Source organism: Microtus pennsylvanicus, chromosome 3 (genome assembly GCF_037038515.1).
Source record: "Microtus pennsylvanicus isolate mMicPen1 chromosome 3, mMicPen1.hap1, whole genome shotgun sequence".
NCBI lineage: Eukaryota > Metazoa > Chordata > Mammalia > Rodentia > Cricetidae > Microtus > Microtus pennsylvanicus.
In genome coordinates this window covers 102925617-102949833 of record NC_134581.1, presented here as the reverse complement: position 1 = coordinate 102949833, position 24217 = coordinate 102925617, and the positions used below count along the sequence as shown (strand labels likewise).

The 24217-nt window shown below is 43.0% G+C and overlaps 1 protein-coding gene across 3 annotated transcripts in view; it reads right to left on the bottom strand.

Annotated features, from left to right (window-relative positions):
- Fat3 (FAT atypical cadherin 3) overlaps positions 1-24217 on the bottom strand; it is a 576873-nt gene that overhangs the window by 447385 nt on the left and 105271 nt on the right. For all 3 annotated transcript variants that reach the window (XM_075966763.1, XM_075966765.1, XM_075966766.1), the window contains exon 2: positions 13475-16780. In XM_075966763.1, the coding sequence (XP_075822878.1) occupies positions 13475-16763 (3289 nt within the window). In that variant the 5' untranslated portion in view covers positions 16764-16780. The remainder of the gene's footprint in view (positions 1-13474; positions 16781-24217) is intronic.

The window sequence follows — 24217 nt, the reverse complement described above, 5'->3', positions numbered from 1 at the left end:
CAAGCAAAAAAAAAAAAAAATCACTATCTGAAGTGAATGGCTCCAAGGTTCATCAGAGAAGAACAGTGGCCCAAGGCCTTCAGTCATCTTCAGGTCAGAAGCCAACATACAGCAGGACAGCTGCGCCCAGCGTCATTATTGCGAACCCCACAGACTACCTGGGAAATAGTCCCCAGCACAGAAGTGTGTTCTTGAGGGTAATAGCTGGTTGGCAAGCTCTGCCTGTCAAGCAACAGTCCCATCCCAGGCCTGGAAGATGATCACTGATTGGAGAGCCAACAGCACACCTGCTCATTAGGACTCAGGATGCCTTCCAGGAGGCTTTGTCTGCCTGGAACCAGAGCAGACCACAGAAATAGCCACCAACTTAAATGAAGTAAGGGCTGAGAAACTGTCCTCACAGCTGGAGAACCTGCAGATGACCACGAAAGTCCCTCTTCTCTGACCCCAAGAAGTGGTCTGGTCAGTGAATTTCAGCAGAGAAATTTTAGCACTCTTTCCTCCTCATTCAGCCCTGAGGAGACAGGGTGCAGAAGGGCCAGACTCCCGACATGCACTGCCTGCAGTTACAAGTGCATGGATTGTGTTTTCCATAACCTTCTAATATTTGCTAACAGCACAGTGGTTTGCATTTTAATGCTGGCGCTTTAAAGTCTGACTTACTTATATAGCCACAATACAATAATTAGGGAATGAAAAACTTTGAGGAGGCTTTGCGTGTGTTAATGGCTTAGAAATCTTGGCAACTGAAAAGCTGAAGTTGTGTGATTTTTAAAAATGCCCTTCCATCTTTGTTCTGAATGTTACATCTTTGTTTTTTGTTTGTTTGCTTGCTTTTTAAGTCAGGAAACAACAAAATGCAAAACACCAAGTTGTGACACACAATCAAGATGGACAAGAGAGGTCTCTTCAGGGAGTGGACTTGGGAGGTGGCCCAGGGGTGAACTGGGGGGTTGCCCAGGGGGTGAACTGAGGAGTGGTTCAGTGGGTCAACTGGGGGGTGGCTCAGTGGGCAATTGCTCTAGCTTGAGGGCTTGAGTTTGGGTCCAGTCCATGTTAAAAATAAACAAAAGCTGTCATGGTGGCATATCTCTGTAATCCCAGCACTGCAGAGACAGGCGGATCTGCAGTAGCATTGGTCATCCATGTCAGATAGACAGTAAGCTTCGATCCCTCCCCCAAAGTAAGGTGGAGAGCAGTAGATGAAGACACCCTGTGCTGACTGCTGACCTATACACATACAGACAGTAGAGAGAGACACACATACAGACATACACATACAGGCATACATAGATACACAGAGAGAGAGATACAGACATACAGATACACACAAACACACACACAACACAAACATCTACATACACAGAGATACAGAATAGAGACACACACAAAGACACACATATACAGACACATGCACATATACACACATAAATATACACACAAATAGATACACACAGACACACAAAAACACAGACACCACAGACACATATAGACACACATAGACACAGACACATACACACACACACACACACACACACACACACACACACACACCAGGACTACCCCAAACATCACTGGTGCAGGAGAATTGTCTGTATTCTGTCAGTCATGTTTTAAATAAACCCTGATTGGCCAAGCAGGAAGTATAGGTGGGACAACCAGACAGGAAGTAAAGGTGGGACAATGAGAACAGGAAAATTCTGGGAAGGAGGAAGCCCATTCCTCCCAGTCCTGCCAAGACCACCAAAGAAGCAGAATGTGATCTGCCCCGCTGAAAAAGGTACTGAGCCACATGGCTAATATAGATCAGAATAATGGGTTAATATAAGCTACAAGAACTAATAAGTAGCCTGAGATAATGGGCCAATCAGTTTATAATTAATATAGATCTCTGTGTAATTTCTTTGGGGGTTACCAGCTGTGGAAACTGGGCAGGACAGAAACCCCAACAAAGCAGGCTCTCATGCTACACATCACAGTATAAATATGAAATCTAAACACTGGCACCAATTCTAACAAGAAGCAAAGACTTTTTTTTAGAGCCTTATCAGAAACAAAACCTTTGTGGATGATAACCTCAAACATCAAAAGTACTTTCTAGATTATGAAGATAGCCTTGAGCAAAATAGTGGCCATGTTGGCAAGTGCTGGGTTCTAGGCCGAGCTGTCCCATTCATCAGTAGAGAGCTCTGGGAAAATCATTTCACCTCCCTACTTTCAGTTCCTGAAATACTGACTCTGGGTGTTTTAAGGAATCAACAGTTATAAAAATCCAATTCAATCACAATTTAAGTGGGCTGAATAACTAATTCTTTGGAAATTGGCAATTTAGCCATTGTGTTTATTAGATAAACTGGTATCCTTTCCTGTTGCCTGCATGGATGTCTATTCCCCAACCTTGATGCCAGTCTTCTCAGTCACGGAGGCAGCTCCACTCCCATGACACCCACAGCTGGCTGTTCCGGGCGCTCTGCTTAAAGGCAATGGATTTTATAGTAACAAAAGCAGACTTGGTAAAAACAGCATATACGAAATGGGTCCACGGTGAGGAGACGAGGTGCGTGTGCATAGGTAAGAAGAGTGTGGCATCCAGGTACTGCAGATTTGCTGCAATGGGACAGATTTGATATTGGGTCCATCTACATGAAATCTTGATTCATCAGAAAAATATATTCCAACAGGATGTTTTAAAGCCTAAGAAACCTCTAAGTACAACTGTATTTTAAGCCACATTCTTCCTACGGTGTTTTTTTTTAATATTTATTTTCATTTTTAAACTTTATGTATATATCTCTGCGTGTGTGCCCCCATGTGTGCAAGAGACCAGGAGAGGATGTCAGATCCTGAGTGCAGGAGTTACAGGGAGTCGTGGGACACACAGTGTGGGTCCGGGCCCCCCAGAAGAGGATGTCAGATCTCCAGTGCTGGAGTTACAGGGAGTAGTGGGGCATCAAGTGTGGGTGCTGAGAGCTGCACTTGAAGTGCTGCTGAGCTATCTCCCAGACTCCTTTTTATCTTTCTTTTCAGACCAATTATCAGTGTTTGTGGCAAGCATCCAAATCTGTTCTAATCACTTTTTTCCTTCCTGCAAGTTAGAGACGTCATCAGGAGCCTTCTTAGGGAAGTTTCTTCCTGTCCTTCTACTACATAGGTACTCCTTTTCCTTGTTTGCGGCTCAAGTCGCCTGGCTTACTGCCCCTTGCATTTATCTGTGCTGATAATGACTGTCTGCCCTAGAGTGAACAGTAGGGCACTTCAGGTTGAGGGAGGCTGGAATAGCTCCGACCGCTCTAATTCTGAGGATGCCTTTGAGCACTGCTGGGCACTTGAATCAGTGAGAATGAGCAAGATCTACCTTCACCCAGTGTGAGTGAGTACCAAGCAGAGGAACAGAGCAAAAAGAGCACGGAGGTGAACTTTCTCTTCTGGGTCTGAAACACTGTATCTTCTCCCAGGACAGCAGAACTCAAGGCTCTTCTGGAACAGCAGAACTCAAGGCTTGTTGTCTGCCTTTGATCTCTGGGATTTCTACCAGTGTACTCATCTACATAAGATTGTTGCGGTTGGATTATAGACTATCATTCTCCAAATGATGAAGTCTTGGTTTCCAACTAGTGGTACAATAAGAAGACTGCTGGGTCATAAAAGTATTGACTTCATCAAAGAGTTAACCCATTGATGAATTCACAAGGACTGGCTGGCTATCAGGCCAGCCAGTAATCCAGGAGGTGGGGCACCTGGATTACTGCAGGAAAGTTGCTGAAGGTTGTCTTTTATTCCTGGCCTGTTTGTTACTCTTCTTTCTTTGATTCTCTGTCTAATTCCTGGTTCCCAATGAGCTTAGTGGCTCTGCTTCAGCAAACCATTGCCCTGTGATGTATCCCAGCACCAGCTCAGGAAAAAGGATGCCAGTTGATAAAGGACTGAAATGATGAGACCCAGCAACTCTTTCTTCTTTTAAAGTTGTTTGCCTCGGGCGTTTTGTGGCAGCAACAGAAAGTAAATAAAAGCCTGTGGAGCAAGGCTGTAAGCCTAGAGCTGTAACCTCTTTCTGACTGGAGCTTCACTGGATCTCCTGCTTAAAGACCTGTCCTGGAGGCTCCCAAAATCCTGTACAACAGATCCTTTACTACTCTGCCCCCTCCACACACACGGGGATGGCAGGAGGGGTGAAGGCTGAAGCTCAGCAGATGCCATTCCCTTAGATCTCAACCCCAACCTCTTTTCTTTCTCTCCATGTCCAACCCGCAAACTCACACATGGATGTTTGATAAAATTACATTCTGACTGTAGATGCTCACAAGAAAGGAAGGGCACGAAACTGTTCTAGTCACACTGATCAAATCATAAATTATCCTGTTCTTTTTATTTTATGCTTTTAAGGATTTTATGGTCCAGAGATGCACATTGTGGGGTTTTGACACATCAGAGTCCTGGGAAATGTGTCATTTGTGTCGTGGGTTTCTGAGTATCAAAATGCACTATACTCCCCAAAACACACACAAGCCTCACAATGTGTGGGCTCTTGCCTTGCTTTTTGGTTTTCCTGTGGGTACAAAATCTTTCCACGCACAGCTCATTCCTGCCTGCTCTTCGGATGGTGCTCTGCCAGCGTCAAGCCTGCACCAAGGCAACATACTGCTTATCTTCTCTTCCTGCTTCCTAAGTGCAACTCTCCACTGAGGCAGCATAGCACAGATCCCTGCCTGCCACTCCCAGCAGCCGCCATCAGAAAACTGGAGGTGGTGATAGCTACAAATGGATGAACTGGACTGAGAAGTCCTGGCTTCCCTGACAGGTACCCAGACATGTCACATTGCACAGCTAAGAAGTCTTAGCTGAGAAGTTGGTTCTCCCAGCGATCATAGGAGGCCAGGCATGAAGAGGAGACAGCAACGCTAGCCTCTGCTCACTTTTCTTCTATGTCCAGGCTGAAACCGTTCTACCCTCTGGTTCCCCGTGACTTCCTGAAGACACACAGGGGACTGAGAAACAATATGGTACTGTGAAGCTGAGGCCAACTTAATAACATGTCAGTATGTAGTTGGCCTCCCTTCTATCTGGCCTGGTTTCCACTTGTCCTCACCTGTGTGTACTCCCCTGGGACTGTGGCATCTCCCAGCTCTGTTTTAGAGGGATCCTGGATAGGGGTGATAATCCTGGCTTTCATTAACATTACTATCTCACTGTGAGGTAATGAAGTGATGAACTCTTTCTGCCTTAAATCCACAGGGGAGGCTCGGGGCTGTTAATCCTGAAAATGGCTAAAGTACCCTGATTTAGCTCTCGGAATCCACTGCTGACCTGCCTGACCCAAACTGCGGCTCCATCACAACACTGGAGGACTCAGAAAAGAGCTTCCAAAGCAAGCTTGCTTTCTCGTAGAAGAGATCTGGAAGGCAGTGGTGTCCACCTGCAGGTGTTCCTGAAGGAGAGTAAGATAACACTAATTCACTGCCTAATTATAAAGCAGTGGGACCAGTCTAGGCATCTCGCTTGCCTAGGTTCACAAACCTTTTTGGGGAAAAATTTCTGCTTTGCAGTCTCTGAATGTCACAGGATTATGTGTGTGGTAATCGATTTTATTAGAATTATGTACAAACTAACATAACCAGGTTATGGATAACGTATACATTTCCTATAGATTGGAGCAGATTTGTTTTGAGGGTGATTTTGGAAACTCCCAATAGTAGATTTGCTTACATTCTCCTTCAGGGTGCCCCACCAAATTATGAAGCCCTAAATTAGCCAAGCTATGATTATATTCTTTGGAACCATGTTTTGTGCCTCTAAAGTTTAGAATTCTGACCTAATATTAACATCTGTGAGCATCCTGCAGCTATACCTGAATGATTCAACAAGAGCACACCAGCCACATCTCCACACACACCCAGGTGAAGTGGGAGAATGGTGAGTTCTGTGTGTGTGTTTGTATATGTAGGGGGGTGTATCTGTGTGTGTCCGTGTGTATGTATGTGTGCCCATCTGTGTGTGTATGCGTGCATCTGTGTGTGTACATGTGTATGTGTGTGTATCTGGTATGTGTGTGTATGTATGTGTATCTGTGTGTGTGCATCTGTGTGTATGTTGTGTGTCTGTGTGCATGCATGTACATGTGTATGTATGTTTGTGCATCTGTGTGTATGTGTGTGTATGTACGTGTATCTGTGTGTGTATGTATATGTGTGTATGTGTAAGTATGTGTGTGTATCTGTATGCATGTGTATGCACATGGTTTATGTGTGTTCATGTGTGTGTGTACATGAATATAGTGTATGTAGACACAATGATTGATGTTGGTATCTCCTTCAATCATTCTCCATCTTTTATTTACTGTTTGAAGATCTGTTTTGGTGTATGTTTGTATCTGTGTCTGTGTGAGTGGATATACACGTGTCTGTAGATGGCTGTAGAGGACAGGAAAGGGTGTTGGGTCCCTTGGAGCTGGAACTATAGTCATCGGGTGCTGGAATACCAACTCCAGTTCATACAGTTGACAGCACGCACTTTTGTCTTCTATAGCATTCCTTCGTTCCCTTCCATTTTATTCTTTGAGACAAGGTCTCACTCTGTACCTGGAGCTCCCAAGTGCAGATAACCTATCTTGGCGTTCAGCCTTCGGAATCCTTCTGTCTCCCTTTTATGTCTGCCCTGAGAACGCAAACTCAGGTGCCTGTGCTTGTCCAAGGAGCATTTATCAAGTGAGCTATCTCTCAGCTCCGAAAGTGTCAGTTTTACTGATATGGTTCAGTGTCTTTGTCCTTTCCCTCCAGGTCCTTTCCACTGTAAATTTCTTATGTAAGGTAAAGAATCTATAAGCATTCTAGGGTTCTGATTATCTTCTCTATATAAAGGAGAAAGACCCAGAAGGCTATCTAAAGAAAATTACCAAGGCAAAAGACCAGACACTTTCTCTTGGATATTATGTGTGCACTGTGGTTTGCTTTCTTCAAATAATCAGATGCATAGGAAAAAGAGTTTGATAGAATATCTTCCAAAGTTTGATAGCAAGGTTGAAAGTTTACATTACATTAGCAATAACAAGTAAGCCTGGAAAAAAATACATCTTAAACTCTCAATAATAAAAAACAGATTTCAGCCGTCCACTGTGGAAGATAAGTAAGTGGTATTTCCATGCTTTTTGCAGCAATTATAACAAAACTGCTGTACTACAGAGAGGCAAGCAAACCAAAGATGCAGCCAAAAATGTAGGCAATGTGAGGATTTGATCAATGAGTATCATATCGTTTCTGTGGGTTTAAATGATGCCTGTGATATTTATAACTTTCCAGTTTATCAAAGTGTAATTTTTTCCTCACTGCAAAGCATACAATTTTTCTGTCATAACTTGTTCTTTCTTCAGTGCAGTCACTCGCTGGTGGGTCTTTGGCCCTGAGGAATCTGGGTTCATTGCTGGGCTTGCCTCATAAGACCATCTTATCACTAACTCACTTCAGTGTTCCAAGTCTCTCTCAGATAGTCTTCCCTCAGAACGATGGAAACCATCTCCCAACCCAAAGGTGATATTAAGGCCACATGACTGGCTAACAGATGTTTACGGCTCTTGTGCATAATATACTTTGCTGTATTATGTTTCTCTGTCTGTTTAGCAGCCCTTGACTTGACCCACCATTTGTTCTGCACAAAGTTCTATAACAACGAAGAACAGGTGCATAGTTAGGATGAGAACTTGGGAGGAAAGAGGCAGAGGGTCACAAGAACATTTTAGAGGCCTCAGAGGTAAACCTCTATGCTTTAATGTTTTTATCAAACTATCTTTTAAAGTGTGTGTATTGTGTATACCGAAACTTTTTATCTTAATTTCCTCAAATTTTATGCACTTTTTAGGTCCCTATGTGTCATAGTCAATTTATTTTACTAGCTATCGTTTTCGCCATTATGTTACTTTTTAAAAGCAACCAGAATATTAACTATGCTATGCAAATGAAAATCTGTGAATTTAATCACAAAGAATGGCCCAGAGGAACCAGTAAATCCTACAGTGTCCAGTGGGAGAATTTGGAGAACCCTATTATATTTAATAACTCATAGAGCAGCTTGCAGAATGGAATCTAAATCAAGCCAGCTCCTACTCACAACTCTTTGCAGATATTCTCTGGATAAAAAGACATGCTTTCCCAAACAAATAAACAAACAAAACAGCAGCAGCAACAACAACAACAAAGAAAACACCAAACCTGGCAAGTTGAAAATACAGAGCACAGCCCATTTTCATTTTCATTTTGGTAAAACACTGTGAGGATAGTAGCCTCACATTAATATTTATCAAACTCTATAACTCTTCCAGGTGTAATGATAAATGAAAATATCCTTTAAGATACATGCAAAATACTTCCAAAAATTGCCCTGGTTAGAAAACTGAACTGATGAAAGTCATCTAAAGTCATGGAGGACACGAAATCCATCCCTACAGCTTCTGCACAGCCTGGTACACAAATATGAACAGTCCCTGATACTGTATGCCTTTCATGACTGCCCGTGTCCATTTGTAAATGTAAAAGGAAGATCATACACAGAGGAAAGAGCACAAGCACAGGGGGTCGGCTTGCTACCCGATTGTGGATTACTTCTTTATGGTTGTTGCTACTCTCATCATTTCCTGGTTATCCAGGAACAATAACATCCCAAGACCGATACACAATGCAGACATAAACCAGCAGACCTCCATTAAAGCTATATTGTCTTCAACCAACAGCGAAAATAGGTCAAGAAAAGAGCACCTGCTGAAAACTGTGGTAGACACTCGCTCCCCATCATTTTTCAGAAGTTTCTCTTGCCTTTCCTGCCTGACTTACACGACAGCTCCTAAGTTCATCAGAGCAGTGTGCACTGCTCAGCGCTCCTCCGGGAGGCCTTACTGTTTTTCTTGCAAATCATTACGGTCAGAAATCCCAGAGCCAATAAAAGTTTCTGTTGTCACTTGATTGTAACTTCATTCCTCTCCTTTGCTTGTTCGGATCCCAAGGGAAGCAAGGGCAAGTCTGGGCCAGCATCTGTGCTTTGCTGAGTCAGAGGAGCTCTAGTAAGATAGCACAGCTGAAGCAGATGAATAAAAGGAAAACAATTGAGAATAAGTTGGCTTGAGTTGCACCAAAATCTCCAAATTCATCCTGAGCTTATCCAAGTCGAGTTACCAGTGGTTTGAAGAAAGGTAGGAAAGATAAGCAAACATCTGTAAGATAAATATAGTTCCCATTGCATCTGAAACCAAAGGAAAGGAAACTCAGAATGCAGTAAGTCAGAGATGCTATGGTAGCGATCAACCATCCTGTCAATACCTGGGCTGGGATCACAGTTTTGCAACTGCACAGAACTCTTCAGTTTTTTCTAACAATGCAATATTTCCCTTTCTTGGTTTGCATCCACCTTCTGAATTATCTGGTGATCAGACACTACAGAGAAATGATTCTAAACATAGCACTGGCCTCACTTCTTCAGCGGAACTAAATATATGCTACTAAGCTCATGTCTTTATTGTTACCTTGGCTACCAGGTGAGATGCAGCTGTCTTTTTGCAGAGAACCAAAAGCACAGCATGACAATGATGGAGAGTTTGAAATATTTGGGTCACTCTATTGTCCGCTGAGCCCTTTTCTCTTGCAGCTGGTTGGACTGGGTCTTTAGTAAAGCAAACGATGTCCACTTGTGATGGTGGAGATGCAGGGCAGGAGTTAGATGGCAAGGTAAGGAGCTGCTTTGCTTTCCTCCCTGTGAAATAGATAGCTATCACCTCCATGCTGTCTGCAATCCATCATATCAGGGTTATGGAAACCACACTTAATAAAACTTGCTGGAAAAGTCTTCAAAATACATTTATACTTAAATCTGTTTTTAAAGCATTTACCTAAGAAGAATATGTTACAAGTTATGGTCCTGAAAGAAGGCAGACAGCTCACATTACTAAACCGAGGAAGAAGCATATATTCAATACTCCCTGAACAAAGGCAGGGGTGAAGGTCAAGATAAGTCAATAGTTTATACTTGATATTCCAGGACTAGTGACAGCCCAGTCACCATGGGATGCCCACAGCACCTAGTGTGAAAAGAGACCAAAGAAGAAATACAAGAAATACCCCGAACACAGGCTTCCTCATGCTTCTCTTAATGTCAGAGAACAAAAAAGCAAACTTGCCCATAGTCTTCTAGACACAACAGGATACCGAGTAGATTTGAAGAGTCAAGTGAACATACCTATAAAGTTATAAAGTTTTATTCATTGGTTGTTGGAATAGATTGTCTAAAAGAGCAACAACTCTTTCAATAATTATTATGTCTCAGACTCTTCTGTGCCTGTGAGCTTTCCCTGCAACATCAGAGGAGTAAAATCTAGAGGAAACAAACCATGGCTCTTGAGGCTTCGGAGTGTGGTCACACCATGAGCATGTTATGAAAAATGTGTCATGTAAACAAACATTAGCGTTGCTGTCCTGGAACATTCTGGAAAGGCCACCACTATGGAAGGTCCATCTCTTTGACATCACTAGTGTCTGCCCAGTGTTTCTCCCTTAGGTAAAATCAGCTCTTGTGAGAAGAGATAGATAATAGTCTCTGTTCTCACCACTGCTTCACTGGGCCATCATTTAGCCATGATTCATTTCTCTTCTCTCTCCCTTAGTAAAGGAGCTGTCATCTACTTGGACTTCTATAACAAAACACCTTACGCTGTGCAGTTTATTGACAAACACAAAAATACTGCTTACAGGTTTAGAAACTGGCAAGTTCAAAATCAATGTGAGAATTGACCCAAAGTCTGGCAAGTGCCCCTTCCTTGTAGGTGGTTTCTTCAACGGTACTCTCACACAATAGAAAGGGAAAAGAATCCACTTGTACTGCTGTCCTAAGGTTTATGTCCTGTTTATGAGGGTGGAGCCTTTCCACAAAACCCACCTCATCATACTACTCCCAATGGCTACTAGATCCCAATACATGGATTCTGGGTGGGTGCTGACTTTCAGAGACTTCCAGACTGTCTTTCTTTGTCACAAATCAGCGCTGAGCTTGTCCTAGGGCTGTGCTCTGACTTTCAGAACATCAGAAGGTTCTGTATGGAGTCTCTGACTCCAGCATTCCATCGTGTGAGGAAGACACAGGGACTGCATACCATGGCTTGTTGGGTGCAGGGAGGGGAATGATGTAAGACTGAGAAACTTTTCCACTAGGTTTCAAAACTCAGAACTTCTAGAGACCAGATATGTGATCATGAATGGGAAAGCCTTTGAAACTAACTACCTCATTGACTTTGATAGCAACTTCTCCTGGGCCTGGTCCTTTATAGAGATTCAGTGAGTGGAAGAAATAAATAGTAACGATAGATAATACAACATCTTCTCAATTATCTCTGACTAAAGTCCAAGGTAGGACTGGTTTGTCTTAATTAAATATTTCTTTAATTAACCTCAAGTAAGCAAATTAATAAAATTTGTACTGTAGTTTGTGGTGTACAAAACAATCTGATATAAATTCTCAGTTTAAAACATACATTGTGCTCTTTTGAGAACAATGTTATACCTCTGAGTAGTCATGAATATGGATTCCTGTTGTGCCAAAGAGTAAGAATTCATTTTTTTGTGAAGGAAAAACTGATTAAATCGCATCTTACACACTAGTGATTTAAATTGTGATCAGACTCAATGTAGCATGAGGAGAGTTAATCTAGCTACTGTGGATATTATTAAACATTTCATAAACGCTGGTGCATGGGGAAGAATTTAAAGGTGTAGTTTTGGTTCCGAGTGCCAAAAAGTCAAGACCATAAATCTACAAAGAGCATTACCTCTCTCAGACACTTCCCTTCGTGAGGTACAAGCTCCGCAATATAAGAAATGCATTAACTGTCCCAAACACTTCCTCTCACGAGGTACAAGCTCCCATAATGATTGAAGCACAGATAGATTTAGGAACCATCAGAAAGACATTCAGAAAAAGATTACCACTGAGGAATAATAAAAAGGTTTACTTGAGTTATAAGATTGGATTAGAAAAGAAATGTGTCTAGTACCTAAGTTAAATCATCTGCTATTTAAATGGATGAAAAAAAAGACCTTAGAAAAAAATGCAGACTCTGCCAGCCCATTTCTTGGGAGCTTAGGGTTCGGACGGACTTTCAAAGCCTGTGTGGACGGAGCACTTACAGAACTGACATGAAGTTTCTCAGCTCACTCAAGATCTACCCACTTTACAGTCTGGGGCCTTGCCAGGGATCACACATTGTAAACAAATCCCTGGGATTCTTGCTCCAAATCTGCAAGCTGGTGAGTAATACAGGACCCTGGCAACCTTTGGCAGCTGACTTTAAACTTTTAAAAGGCAAAAATAAAAACAAGCAGATATCATGTCTCCTTCATGGGATGTAAGGGCACAGAAAAGGACAGGCCTGAGACTCAGGAAATTCTGCCAGGCTCAGGTACCCCTCTCTCAGTCTTGGTTCTGGTGATGCTTTTCCATACTTAAGGGCAAAGAGCAGATGGATCCTTAGACTCACGTGGGCCTATCAACAGTGTGCTAGTGGCTTTTTTTTGGTAAACTTTCCAGACCCCGGACGGTGGCACAAGTGCACACAGCAATTACGCAGGAGCTCCTGGGCTTAGACCCTGAAAGTTCGGGTCAGTGAGACCCAAGGAAGATATATAATGAGACTATTATGAGAATTCTACTCTTCAGCTTCATGTCCAGGCATTGTTTCTATGAGACAGAGGGGTGGCTTGCATTGTCTAAGAGAAGAAAATGGGATAAAGGGGGAAGGACACTTGCTATGCCTTTACAAACTAAAAGGGGCTCCGAGAAAAAGATCTCAGAAACACAGCATGAATGTGGACAAACAGCACTGTGTTCAGTCTCGGGGACGTGGGCTCACCGTTCGGCTGACTTCCACATTTAATGTAAAGGCAACCTTCACAAGTCGCTCAGCTTTGACCCAGTGGAGCTACTGTTGACATCAAATGAACTTTGAATCTATCAAGTAGTGTTAGAACACAATTGCCATTGTTCAAGGGCTGGATGTACTGGTTCAACATTAAACACCAAGCAATGATTCCCTGCAGCAAAGCTTTACTGTAAAGGGAAAGATTCGCATATAAGATGCATTTGAAAATCAATTTCATACTTCTAATTTAAAGCTAATTCAAATGTAATTATTGTATCAGTTCTATTCATTTGGTGAGAGTCAGGAACACAATCACCAGGGGCAATAAGGATGAAAGTTTCTCAGAAGATAGCCTCGGAACAGCCGTACCAAGCAAGGAAACACAACACAGATAGAAGATGCACTGGATACCGTGTGGACTGATCTATTTAGAAACCAAGACACTCTAAGACATGGTTCATGCTCTGTGCCTTTCTTCCTCTAATAGAGAACCTTCCTCGTCTGTTCTGAAGCCCTGATTCATATCCCATCTCCAACACCAGCAAACAGAAGAAGTGATAGGAGACATTGAGCACAAAACTTCACACTTACCACTCTCATCATCTATGCTGAATCTCCCGAGACCACTTCCATCTCTGATGGAGTACTGGATCTCTCCGTCCCTACCAGAATCCTCATCATGGGCAGCCACCTGCAGCACACTTGTTCCAATCCGTGAATTTTCTTTTACAGATCCAACGACAGCAAAGTCTGGGAAATAGGGCATATGGAGGTTTTCATTGACATCCACCACCTCCACCTCCACGAAGGAAACTGATGACAGGGAGACAGGGCGCCCTTTGTCTTTGGCCCTGACTGTGAGGTTGTAGAATTGCTGCTTCTCATAGTCCAGCTCTTTGCTCAAGCGGATGGCACCACTGGCTTTGTCTATTTCAAATCTCCCATTATAATCATTGACCAAAGAATAGCGCACTTGACCCCCTAATCCAAGGTCAGGATCCTGAGTCTCAAGCCAAGCAATGACTGTACCAACGGGGAGATCTTCCAGAACCTTCACACTGTAGCTAGTGGGGATGAAAGCTGGGGAGCAGTCATTGACATCATCCAGAAAGATCTTTAGGGTGACAACAGAAAACAGTTGCTGGCCACTTTCTGCTTTGTCCCTGGCTTCAATTTTCAAAGAATAGTTGGCTTTTGATTCCCTGTCCAACTGGTCAGCTACATAAACAATTCCAGTTGAGCTATTGATGGCAAACTGCCGTGTGTCTGTCAAAACCGAGTACGTTACCTCACCATTAGAACCCAGGTCTTTGTCTCTTGCTTCCACTTGAATAATCTCGGTGCCAATGCTTGAGCTTTCAAGAATGCTGACTGAGTAGCTGTCCTGAAGAAACACTGGGCTGTTGTCATTAGCATCCTCTACATTGACTGTCAGCAATCGCCATGATGATTTCTGTGGCTTTCCGAGGTCATAGATGGTTATGTTGAGGAGATAGAGGTCTGTGTGCTCTCGGTCCATGGGCATAAGAACTTTAAGTTGTCCAGTCTCCATGTCAATATTAAAGCAGCTGTCCGTGTTCCCATCTGATATTGTAAACAGCACCTTCCCATTGAAGCCAGAGTCGGCATCATATGCTTTAATCTTCAGGATGTTAGTCCCAACTGGCATATCTTCCTTCACGGCCACATCAGAGGGGAAAGACTTGTCAAAATGTGGTCCTTGCCTGTTAATTGAATAAAAGTCAAGAAATCCATCTTCTACATTCAGCTTCCCGTTAGCTTTTGCTTTAATGAGTAGTTTCTCTGCCAATTTCTGAGCCACTCGAGTTTCTCTGCAGCTGAAGCTCTTTGAAGACACTTTCCCATGGAGGACTGAGATGTTAATGGTCATGGGGTCTGCAAAATTCTCCCCATCTGTAGCTGTGATTCTGAGGGCAAAATTACCATTTTTAATGCCAGAATTCATCAGTGGCTTTTTAAGCTGTAAAACACCAGAGTCTGGGTTCAAATAAAAGAACCCAAGTTCATTTCCTGAAATGATTTTGTACTTTACAAGTTCGAGTTCATCAATATCAATCGCAGAGACAGCTGTAATATGACCCCCAACAGGAAAGTCATATGAAATGACTCCCTGGCAAGCCACTTTTTCGAAGAGCGGGATGTTGTCATTGACATTTCCTACCCGAATGGTCACGTTCACCTCACTTTCATGGCGGTACGGTGAGCCCCAGTCAGAAGCTCTTACAACGAACCTGTACGTCTCTGGGGAGGATTCGAAATCTAACTCTTCAGTGGTGCTGATCACACCCGTGAACTGGTTAATGACAAATGGTAACGGGTTCAGACTGGCAACGCTATAAGTGATATAGCCATTTTCTCCTTTATCCTTGTCAGAGGCCGACACAGTCAGAACATTTGTTCCGACAGGGATACTCTCATTCACAAACGTCTCATACAGTGTCTGCTGGAATTCTGGGGTGTGGTCATTGGCATCCTCAATCCCGATGGTGACTTGTGCCTTCACCTCTCCTTCCTTGTCTGTCACCTCCAGCTTGTACACTTCTTTCTTCACCATATTCAGGGGCTGCGCTGTGACAATCAGACCTGACCGAGGGTTGATCTTGAAGTACTCGGTATCTTTTCCAGGAGAGAGTTTGTATTCCATATCCAGTGGCTCAGGATTTACCTTGACTATGGCCACCAAAACACCAGGAGGGGAAAATTCACTTATGCTGACTTCATACACATCTTTTTCAAACCTAATTGGGATGCTGTCTCTCTTGGGGTTGGCAATGTGGACTGTCTTTAGTTCTGAAAACTTCTGCGGTGATCCTTTGTCTTTCGCTTGAAGAGTGAGGTTGTAGCCATAGGAGAAGCTTTCCCAGTCCACCTGCCTCCTCTCCTTGACTTTATATTCATTCATCCACTTGCCTTCTTTAGCCAGGAAGAATTGATCCAAAGGATCTCCAGCCACAATGGAAACAGATTCGATCTCTCCATTGGCCCCCTCGTCCAAATCATCAACTGTCACTACTGCGTATGTTGGCTCCTTGTCCAATGAGAAAGGGGTGTGAGTGACCACATGGATAATGGGAGCATGTTCATTTACACGTTCAATGTGAACATAAAGTTTAGCAGTACTGCTAACTCCGTTATTGCCATAGAGTTTCATTCCCCGGTCCACTGCTAAGATTTCTAGGTCATACCTGTTCTTCTCATCATAATTTAAGCGTCCACTTAAAGAGATGACACCACTTGTGGGGTGGACTGAAAAAAGCTCAGCCTTGTTCTTAAAGTAGTAGTAGAACTCTCCATTGGAACCGATGTCTGCATCTGTGGCTGTTACCTGGGCAACGCTAGTCCTAAGTGGTGTGCTTTCTGCAATGGTGACTGAGTAAGTGGTAGGGGAGAACAGAGGCCTCAGGTCGTTCATGTCTAAAACGTGGATGTTCACTTTGGTCCATGCTTCCAGATCTTCTCCTCTGACTGAACCTTTTATGATTAATAAATAATTGTCTTGGATTTCCCTGTTCAATATGGCAGAATTGCCACCTTTAGTTCTTATCCTGAGAAAGCAGAAATCTGCAATGATGACCTCCTCAGCTTTGAAGAAACCTTCCTCGTCACCAGACACTATTCTGTACTTGATGTCCCAGGATAGGTCGATTAAGGTGATGCCCATTCTGCTTTGGCTGTTGACATAGGTCCTTGCTGCTGAGTTTTCGTACACGGTAGCATTGTACATGGAATGTGTGAAGTGGAAGCCCAGGGGCCCCGTTCCTGGCAGTCCCTGGGAGACAGTGGCCAGCAGTTTCAGCAGCAGCAGCAGGAGGCATGAAGGAGGCCTTGTGCACACACAGTGTCCCATAGTCACACCCATTACATCACATGTCCATCCTGGAGGGAAACACAGAGGAAAGGGATAAATTAATTCAGAAGACAGAGAGGGAAAGGAACACAAAATAATTGTCCTGAAATGATGCTTTCAGAAGGCTCTATTGTAAAATCTTTTTATTAACGCATCAATAAAAAATCTGAACCTTCACTGGCACTAGATAATAAAGAATTCAAAGTCACCAGGCTTTAACCGTATCTTGATTGAACTTTGTTAAATGATTCTTTTCCACTTCTTTTGGGATTGGTTTGGGGCACCAAATTTATTATATGTTGGAGGTCAACTTAGAAATGGATAATTGGAGACCTTAAATGCATTTAAAGTTGGCCTATAGTAGCCTTTTATATAATTATACTAGGAAGCTATTTAGTTATCTTCATTACTGTACAGTTCAACATTTAAAAGAAAAAACTCAGAAGATACTAAAAGTCTATCAACAGAAAATTAAATAATTTAGAGTACATCTTAAAATACAATGTAGTCACAAAAATGATGGATAGAGATAGACACTTTCGGACGCTAAAGATGAAGAGCTAAGATAAGAAAAATTGGCCAGGCTGGATTTAAGAGTATTCTGTTTAGGGCTGGCGAGATGGCTCAGAATTTAGGAGCACTGGCTGCTCTTCCAAGGGTCCTGAGTTCAATTCCCAGCAACCACATGATGGCTCATAACCATCTGTACTCTTCTGGCATGCAGGCAGAACAGTGTATATATAATAAATAAATCTTAAAAAAAAGAGTATTCTGTTTAAACATGGACGTGGACAGTTGCATCTTTAGCTTTGAAGTGCCCGCTACTGAGGTACATGGAGACATCATTTCACTCCCCACTTCTTTCACTGAACATTGCTCAACAATGGCCACTTAGTTCCTTCCACACGATTTTAACCTTGTAAAGGTCTGCTTCAAGATATCACTGTCTTCTACTGTGCCTGTTTCAGAACTGATCAAAATGAGTGGACAGTTCAATGTCTTGAGAGTAAACACTTCGTAGTGAAGCACAGCTGACAATCCCTAAAGGAGCTGCATAACCCAAGGGACCCTCCTTGCTGGCTGCCATTCATTTCAGAAGGTGGGTAAAGGCACTTTCCCGAATGTATACAAGGGATTACAAGAGTGGCTTCAAGCTACTACTTTTCGGCTTGGTTCCAATGAGGCAAAACTCTGAGTGTGCATATGCTCAGTTCCTATGGGATGGTGTGCCTTGCTGCTGTCACCAGCTGAGCCATCCGAAAATGCTGAGCAGCAGGGAGGAGAAAGCAATTCAACACAGGGATCCCGTAAGCTCATAGACAGCACAGAGCACAGTGAAAAGCAGAGAGAGGGAATAGCCTTCTATAAAAGAAGGTAATTTCACATGCAGCTTCTCTGAGTGTCATCAGAAAATGTCTCGTGGGCTGAGAACATAAATAATCAGAGCCGTGCCATTCATTGCTCCTAGAGCCAGGAATAAGACCAGGCAGAAGACAGCCAGCGAGCTAGTCAGTAGGTTTCAGGAACAGACTATTTGGCTCCTGGGCATTTCAGAAGTGACTTGATTTGTATTTTGTGTTGTACACAATTAAAATCTGAGTATGGTAGCCCCTTCTCTAACAATCACACTCTGAAGCTAGCAGAAGCTTTAATGATATTCTGTATGCATTGATGGACCGGTCTGGTCATCTTTTGAAGATGCCTAGGACCACTGGAGATGCTGATCTCAGCCATTGTGACTATGAACGCAAGACAGGCTCTCAGAAGCAGGTGCAAAGGTCACATTCTATTCTCTCAAAGGAAAACCCTGGAATCCCCACAGTACAAATCCAGTGTCTGCCTATTTCTCATGCATCCTGTTAACTTTGGAAGCTGTCTATGGGAGCACTTTGTCCCATCCTCTGCTGGAAGAATCTGAAGTCTACAACTACAAGAAAAGAACCACTCCCCAATGCTTAGCTCCTGTCCTTCCATCCCAGTCAGAGCTCCTACGGCAGAAAAGCTGAAAGACACCCCGCTTGTGCCCAGTTCTGTCTCTGGCATTCAGTGCTGCACCCACTTTACATTAAACAATCATGTTAGTGCAGTGAACAGCACCTTTCAGTACTAATGTAACTGGAGGGCTTAACTCGCTCATTTTAATGGCCCCAGGAAAGGACAACTTATTTAAGAGAGAAACAGAAACAGAGAGACAGAGAGCAAAACAGAGATGGAGAGAATCCAGAAATTACATAGGTTAAAAAGCAGCTTAAAAACACAGTTTTCATAAGGGGAAACTGAGGCCTGAGGAAGGAAAATATTCCCCCATACGGAGTCCTCAGATGTCCCAAGAGCAACAATGTGTCCCTTCCAATCTCATCCACTGACCAACCATGGGACAGTCTGAGAACCAGCACTCATCAACATTTGGGATGATCCTCTTGCTCCAACCGCTGCTTACACCTCTAGGATATTGTCTCTTTGGAGTAGTGCGACCCAGGGGTGGTCACGCCAACAAAGCCTTTTATGAATCCTTCAAAGTAAAGAAAGCTGCCATAGGAAATTGACTGTTCAATTTAACTAATCAAAATTGATGCTTACAAAAACTGAGCTATTTTTTTTCAGCAAGATCTCTGCTGCTTCTCTCTCTTAGAAACTCGAGTGAGTGGTGTTCAAGACAATTGGAAATACTTCAGAACAGGTTTAAATAGAGTTGTATTGCTGTGTATGGGAATTTGTATTGAACTCACAAAAAAAGAAAACAAAATGGAACACTAAGCAAGAGTATTTTGTCAGCTTCGGCTGTCAAACCTGAAGTATCTCATACGACATTTCTATCTGTGGTTTTGAAGGAGGGAAACAAACCCTCACCCGGCAGAAAGGCTGCCTGGCAGTTTTCCTCGTGGGTCTCAGGAATACACGTGTGCTAAAAGTTAGGGATTTGGTACAATTGCAAAGTAAACACTAGAAGAAAAGTCTAGCTTCTGTTTTTAGCATGCGAAGATAACAGTTTTTATTATTTCAGCAAGGTATTAGTTTTTCCATACACAAGCCAAATCTGTTGAAGCTATGATAGTTATGATGCCTTAGATGCCCTGCACATTGATTTATCCTCCTGATTCTGGATTATTTTAAAGAAAGCACCTATTTCTGAACCCCAGAGCCTATTTTCTACAACTTAGCAACATAATCGATATTTTTATACAACCCCCAAAGAGATCACTGAGCCATCAATCTCAGAGACATCCGTCTTTTGGAGTTGGCTCCCAGCCAGCCCTTCTCACTGTGAGTGTGAATCTCAGTGTGGGACTGAGATGGAGCCTGCAGATCTGCCTTTCCAGGGAATGAATAAAGACGAGAGACACTGGGGCAGGGACGGTAGTGACTGGGACCGCTGTGACCCTGTGCGTACTCAGGCACGAGCTTATAATGCTGCTGCTGATCTTGCTTTCCACACCTAAAACTGTTAATTAGGTCATTTGGGAACAGGGGAAAACTACCTGAAAGGATATTGTACTTTCTCTATTTTTTTGAGTTACTCATTTTGAAATGGTGCATTCTCCTAGATGTACCTCAACTGAAGAATGGATAAAGAAAATGTACATTCTACACAATGGAGTACTACTCAGCTGCTAAAAATATGGCATTATGAAATTTTTGGGCAAATGGATGGAGCTGGAAAAAAATCATCCTGAGTGAGGTAACCAGACCCAGAAAGACAAACACAGTATGTCCTCACTCATAAGTGGTTATTAGATATAATACAAAGGATAACCATGAAACAATACAGAGACCCAGAGAGACTAGGTAATAAGAATAGTTCATGGGGGGACACTCAGATCTCCCTGGGAAGGGGAAATAGATTTTCTAGGTGGACTGGGTTCAGGTGGGTGGAAATAAGAAGGATCAGCTGGGTAAATGAGAGAGTTGACTGGAATTGGGTTCACTTGTAGGGGGCGATGTGGAAACCCAGGGCAAAAGGGACTCAGAGGATAATACATGTTAACTAACAAGAAATCCTAGTAATGGGGGTTTAGAGCCCAATCTAGTCATCTTTTATAGGCAGGCAAGGCTTCCAGTGAAGGGGCTGAGACACCAATCTAAGCCACAGAACCTAAGCAGGGCCCTCACAGGGGCTCACAGGGGCCACGGGTGCTCACGGGGGCTCACAGGGCTCACAGGGGCTCACAGGGCTCACAGAGGCCACGGGTGCTCACGGGGGCTCACGGGGGCTCACAGAGTCTGCAGCAGCTTTCATGGAGCCTCCATGTCTTTTCGCTAGTTCTTCTGCACACATGCTGAGCTTACGTAGCTGGATATTCTTGTTGACTCCTAACAGTAGAAGTGGGAAGTCTTTGACTCTCATGCCTCCTCTTGGGGCCCTTTCCCTCCCACTGGGTTGACTCTTCCACTCTTGACAGAAGAGTTTGTGCCTAGTTTTATTGCGTCTTGTTATACCATGCTCAGGTGTTATCCTTGGGAAGCCTGCTCTTTTCTGAAGGGAAACAGAATAGGAGGATTAGTGAATCTAGGCGAAAGGGGAAGTGGGGAGACTGGGAGGCTGTGGACAAGATGTATAAGAAAAGAAGAAAGAAAGAAAGAAAGAAAGAAAGAAAGAAAGAAAGAAAGAAAGAAAGAAAGAAAGAGAGAAATAAAGAATGAAAGAAACGAAGGAAGGAAGGAAGGAAGAAAGGAAGAAGGAAAAAAAAGAACAAAAGTGTCTGCTCTCCAGAAAGTGCTCAGAATGTACATCGAGAAGCTGTATAACATGCAGCAAAGTCAACACATGCAGTATCTCCCCTACATGTGCCATTGGAGAAAGATGTGTGAGTTCTAACTGCGCCAGGCTGACTAGTCACCAGTCGGAAGTACACTGTGGCAGAGCTCTCAATAATAAAAGGCTGCTTAAGTTACAGAAAATACCCTTTGACACATAACCTGGGTTTAAATCTGAACTCTTCCATTAGGTGTGCAAACTTGGACCATTCTTTTAACTTTGCTTAATTTTATTAATAAAAAAATGATAAAAAAAATAGTGCCCACTCAGCAGGATTTGAGTTAAAATCTGAAGAACTTCAATTCCTGGCACAAGTAATTATATGAATTCAACCAGCCATCATTTACTAAGTTAGATGTTAGAGACTAGAACTCTTGAGTCTGTGGAGGAGATCCATGACCTACTCCATAGTTTCTTCTCTATCAGGAACAGGGACTCTCAGGTCAAAGGAAAGAAGGCCTCATTCTTGGGCCAAGGCTATGGAGATTAGTGTCCCCATCACAATGACAAGAGAAACCTGAATCAAATTTTGTTTGCATTAAGTCCCAGTTTTCTTGTCTGACAAATGGAGTTTATAACAGACCCTGCCGCTACTCCCAAAGTTTAGCAATGGGTGGGTGTAGTGTTTGACACATCATTCCAAACTTAGGAGGCTGAGAAAAGAAGGATCTAGTTGAGAGGCCGGCCTGAGCTACATGGAGAGCTTAAGATCAGCTTGCCTATAGAACAAGACCCCATCTCAATAAATAAACAAACAACAAACAGTTCCATAATTACTGGCACTATAATTACTTAGATGCTTAGGAACAATACCAAAATACAGGAAACCAGTGAACACCAATGGTTTGCCCTTAGCCATGCTGACCATCCTTCTTATGAAAACTACCATTCTCAAATCCCAGATGCACACCAGTGGGTGAAGCCAGCATCCCTGAAGAGACAGGGCTATGCAGGGACATGCTCTAATGGGCCTTATGATCACAAAGGCAGATCTGGCTTGAATTGCCTAGACCTCCCTTTGTGGATTGCTTGTCATCGCTTGGCACTCAGGGCTGTTGTTCCTGAGGTTAGCTATAAGCTGCCTGCTGACACATGCGTGAACAAAGCTGTGCTGTGGGACTCATGTTAATAACCGCCTGAAAAGAAGAGTTTAGTGTGTGTGTATGTGTGTTTGTGTGTGCTGAAGCATGCTTACACACACACACGCACACACACACACGAAACAGCAGCTAGAGACAGTACAGGATATAACAAAAGCTATTTGGATCACAAATCATTAGTGCGGCAACGCTGTCACAGATCATATAATGACATATTGAACGAAAGTCACTTAAAATCAATGAATGTTACAGACAAAGGTGTCTTACCATGAACTAGCCTAACACTGAACTTTTATCACACAAGAGAGCCACCAGTTTACACATACGGTTCACCAGTCCCAAGGCTGAAAAGGGTCCTCAGGACTCCAGTGTGAACCAGACATCAACACTTCTCTGTCTCCTATCCTTGCTCAGGTCTGTCATGGCTGTCTACAGATTGCGCTTCCCTTCGGAGGTTTAGCTTATGAACTACCTCAGCAGTGTCCAGGGTGCCCCGAGCTGTCACGGAACCTGTTACACCTGTTTCTGGTCCTTTCTCCTGAGGTTCTGACTATTGACCTAAGGCCAGTGGCTCTAAGAATTCAGAGCTCTAACAAAAATCGGAAACACAGCTTGGCAAATGGTCCAGATATTTCTAAAATTTGTATTATCTATTTTTCCTTAGCCAAACCAAAATTACCCCAATTACTCTGAGATGTTAAACCAAATACCAATTTCATGTATTCTCCATCTGGAAAATGTTGCTTGCTTCCCCTGAGTGCTCATCTAAGCAGTGCTTTCTAAGTAACTAGAATATTCGATTCACAAGGCTCCAACACCTATTAGTGTGCAACATGAACACGGAAATCCCAAAGCCCACAGCGGCTTTTGCCAACCAGCCAAAGATGCGGTTTTTTTCTTACTTATAACATTATAAAGTCTAAACTTGTTGCCTCTGTCGCAAAGCATTTTGTTGTCACAGAGTGACCTCCTAGGAAAAGTCAGGCAGTCTGAAGTAAGAATCGTTTAAGTTTCTTCAGAAGAAAATGGCCACATAGGCCTGGATTATGAATTCCCTCCTTTATTTCCTCCCCAGGTGCTGTAAATATTTCCATACAACACTGGTTAATGTCAAGTATCATTTCATCAGTAAACGCTTCAAATTCAGGGGTAATTCAACCAGGGGCTATCAGAAGGAAAGATTAGTATGTTGTTCAAGGCTTTCAGAAATCACTTCTCTCTCTGGAGAAAGAAATTCATCATAGTAGAAGAAAAAAAAAATGTGTGGAGAGAATATCATTTGTTCCTGTGCTTGGCTGTCTGGGAAAAATGCTTCAGAAAAATATAATAATAAAATCCCGATTTCAGTTTTCCTCTGGTGGCCTCTCTCACTGAAAGCCAAGGGTAAGTAAACACATTAGCATTCTCTTTAACTCAAGTTTAAAACGAAAGCACAACAAACAAAGCCTTTACACAATGACAATGTTTACTTTGTAATAACCGAGTAAAAAGAAAAGAGCCAAAGTGTTACAATGAACAAACAGCCTTAAAAAGTTCCAGGAGTTGTAGGGACAAACGCAGCCTAGAGCGAGGGTGCTCTCTGTCCCTGCCATAGATTCTTAAACAGTAGA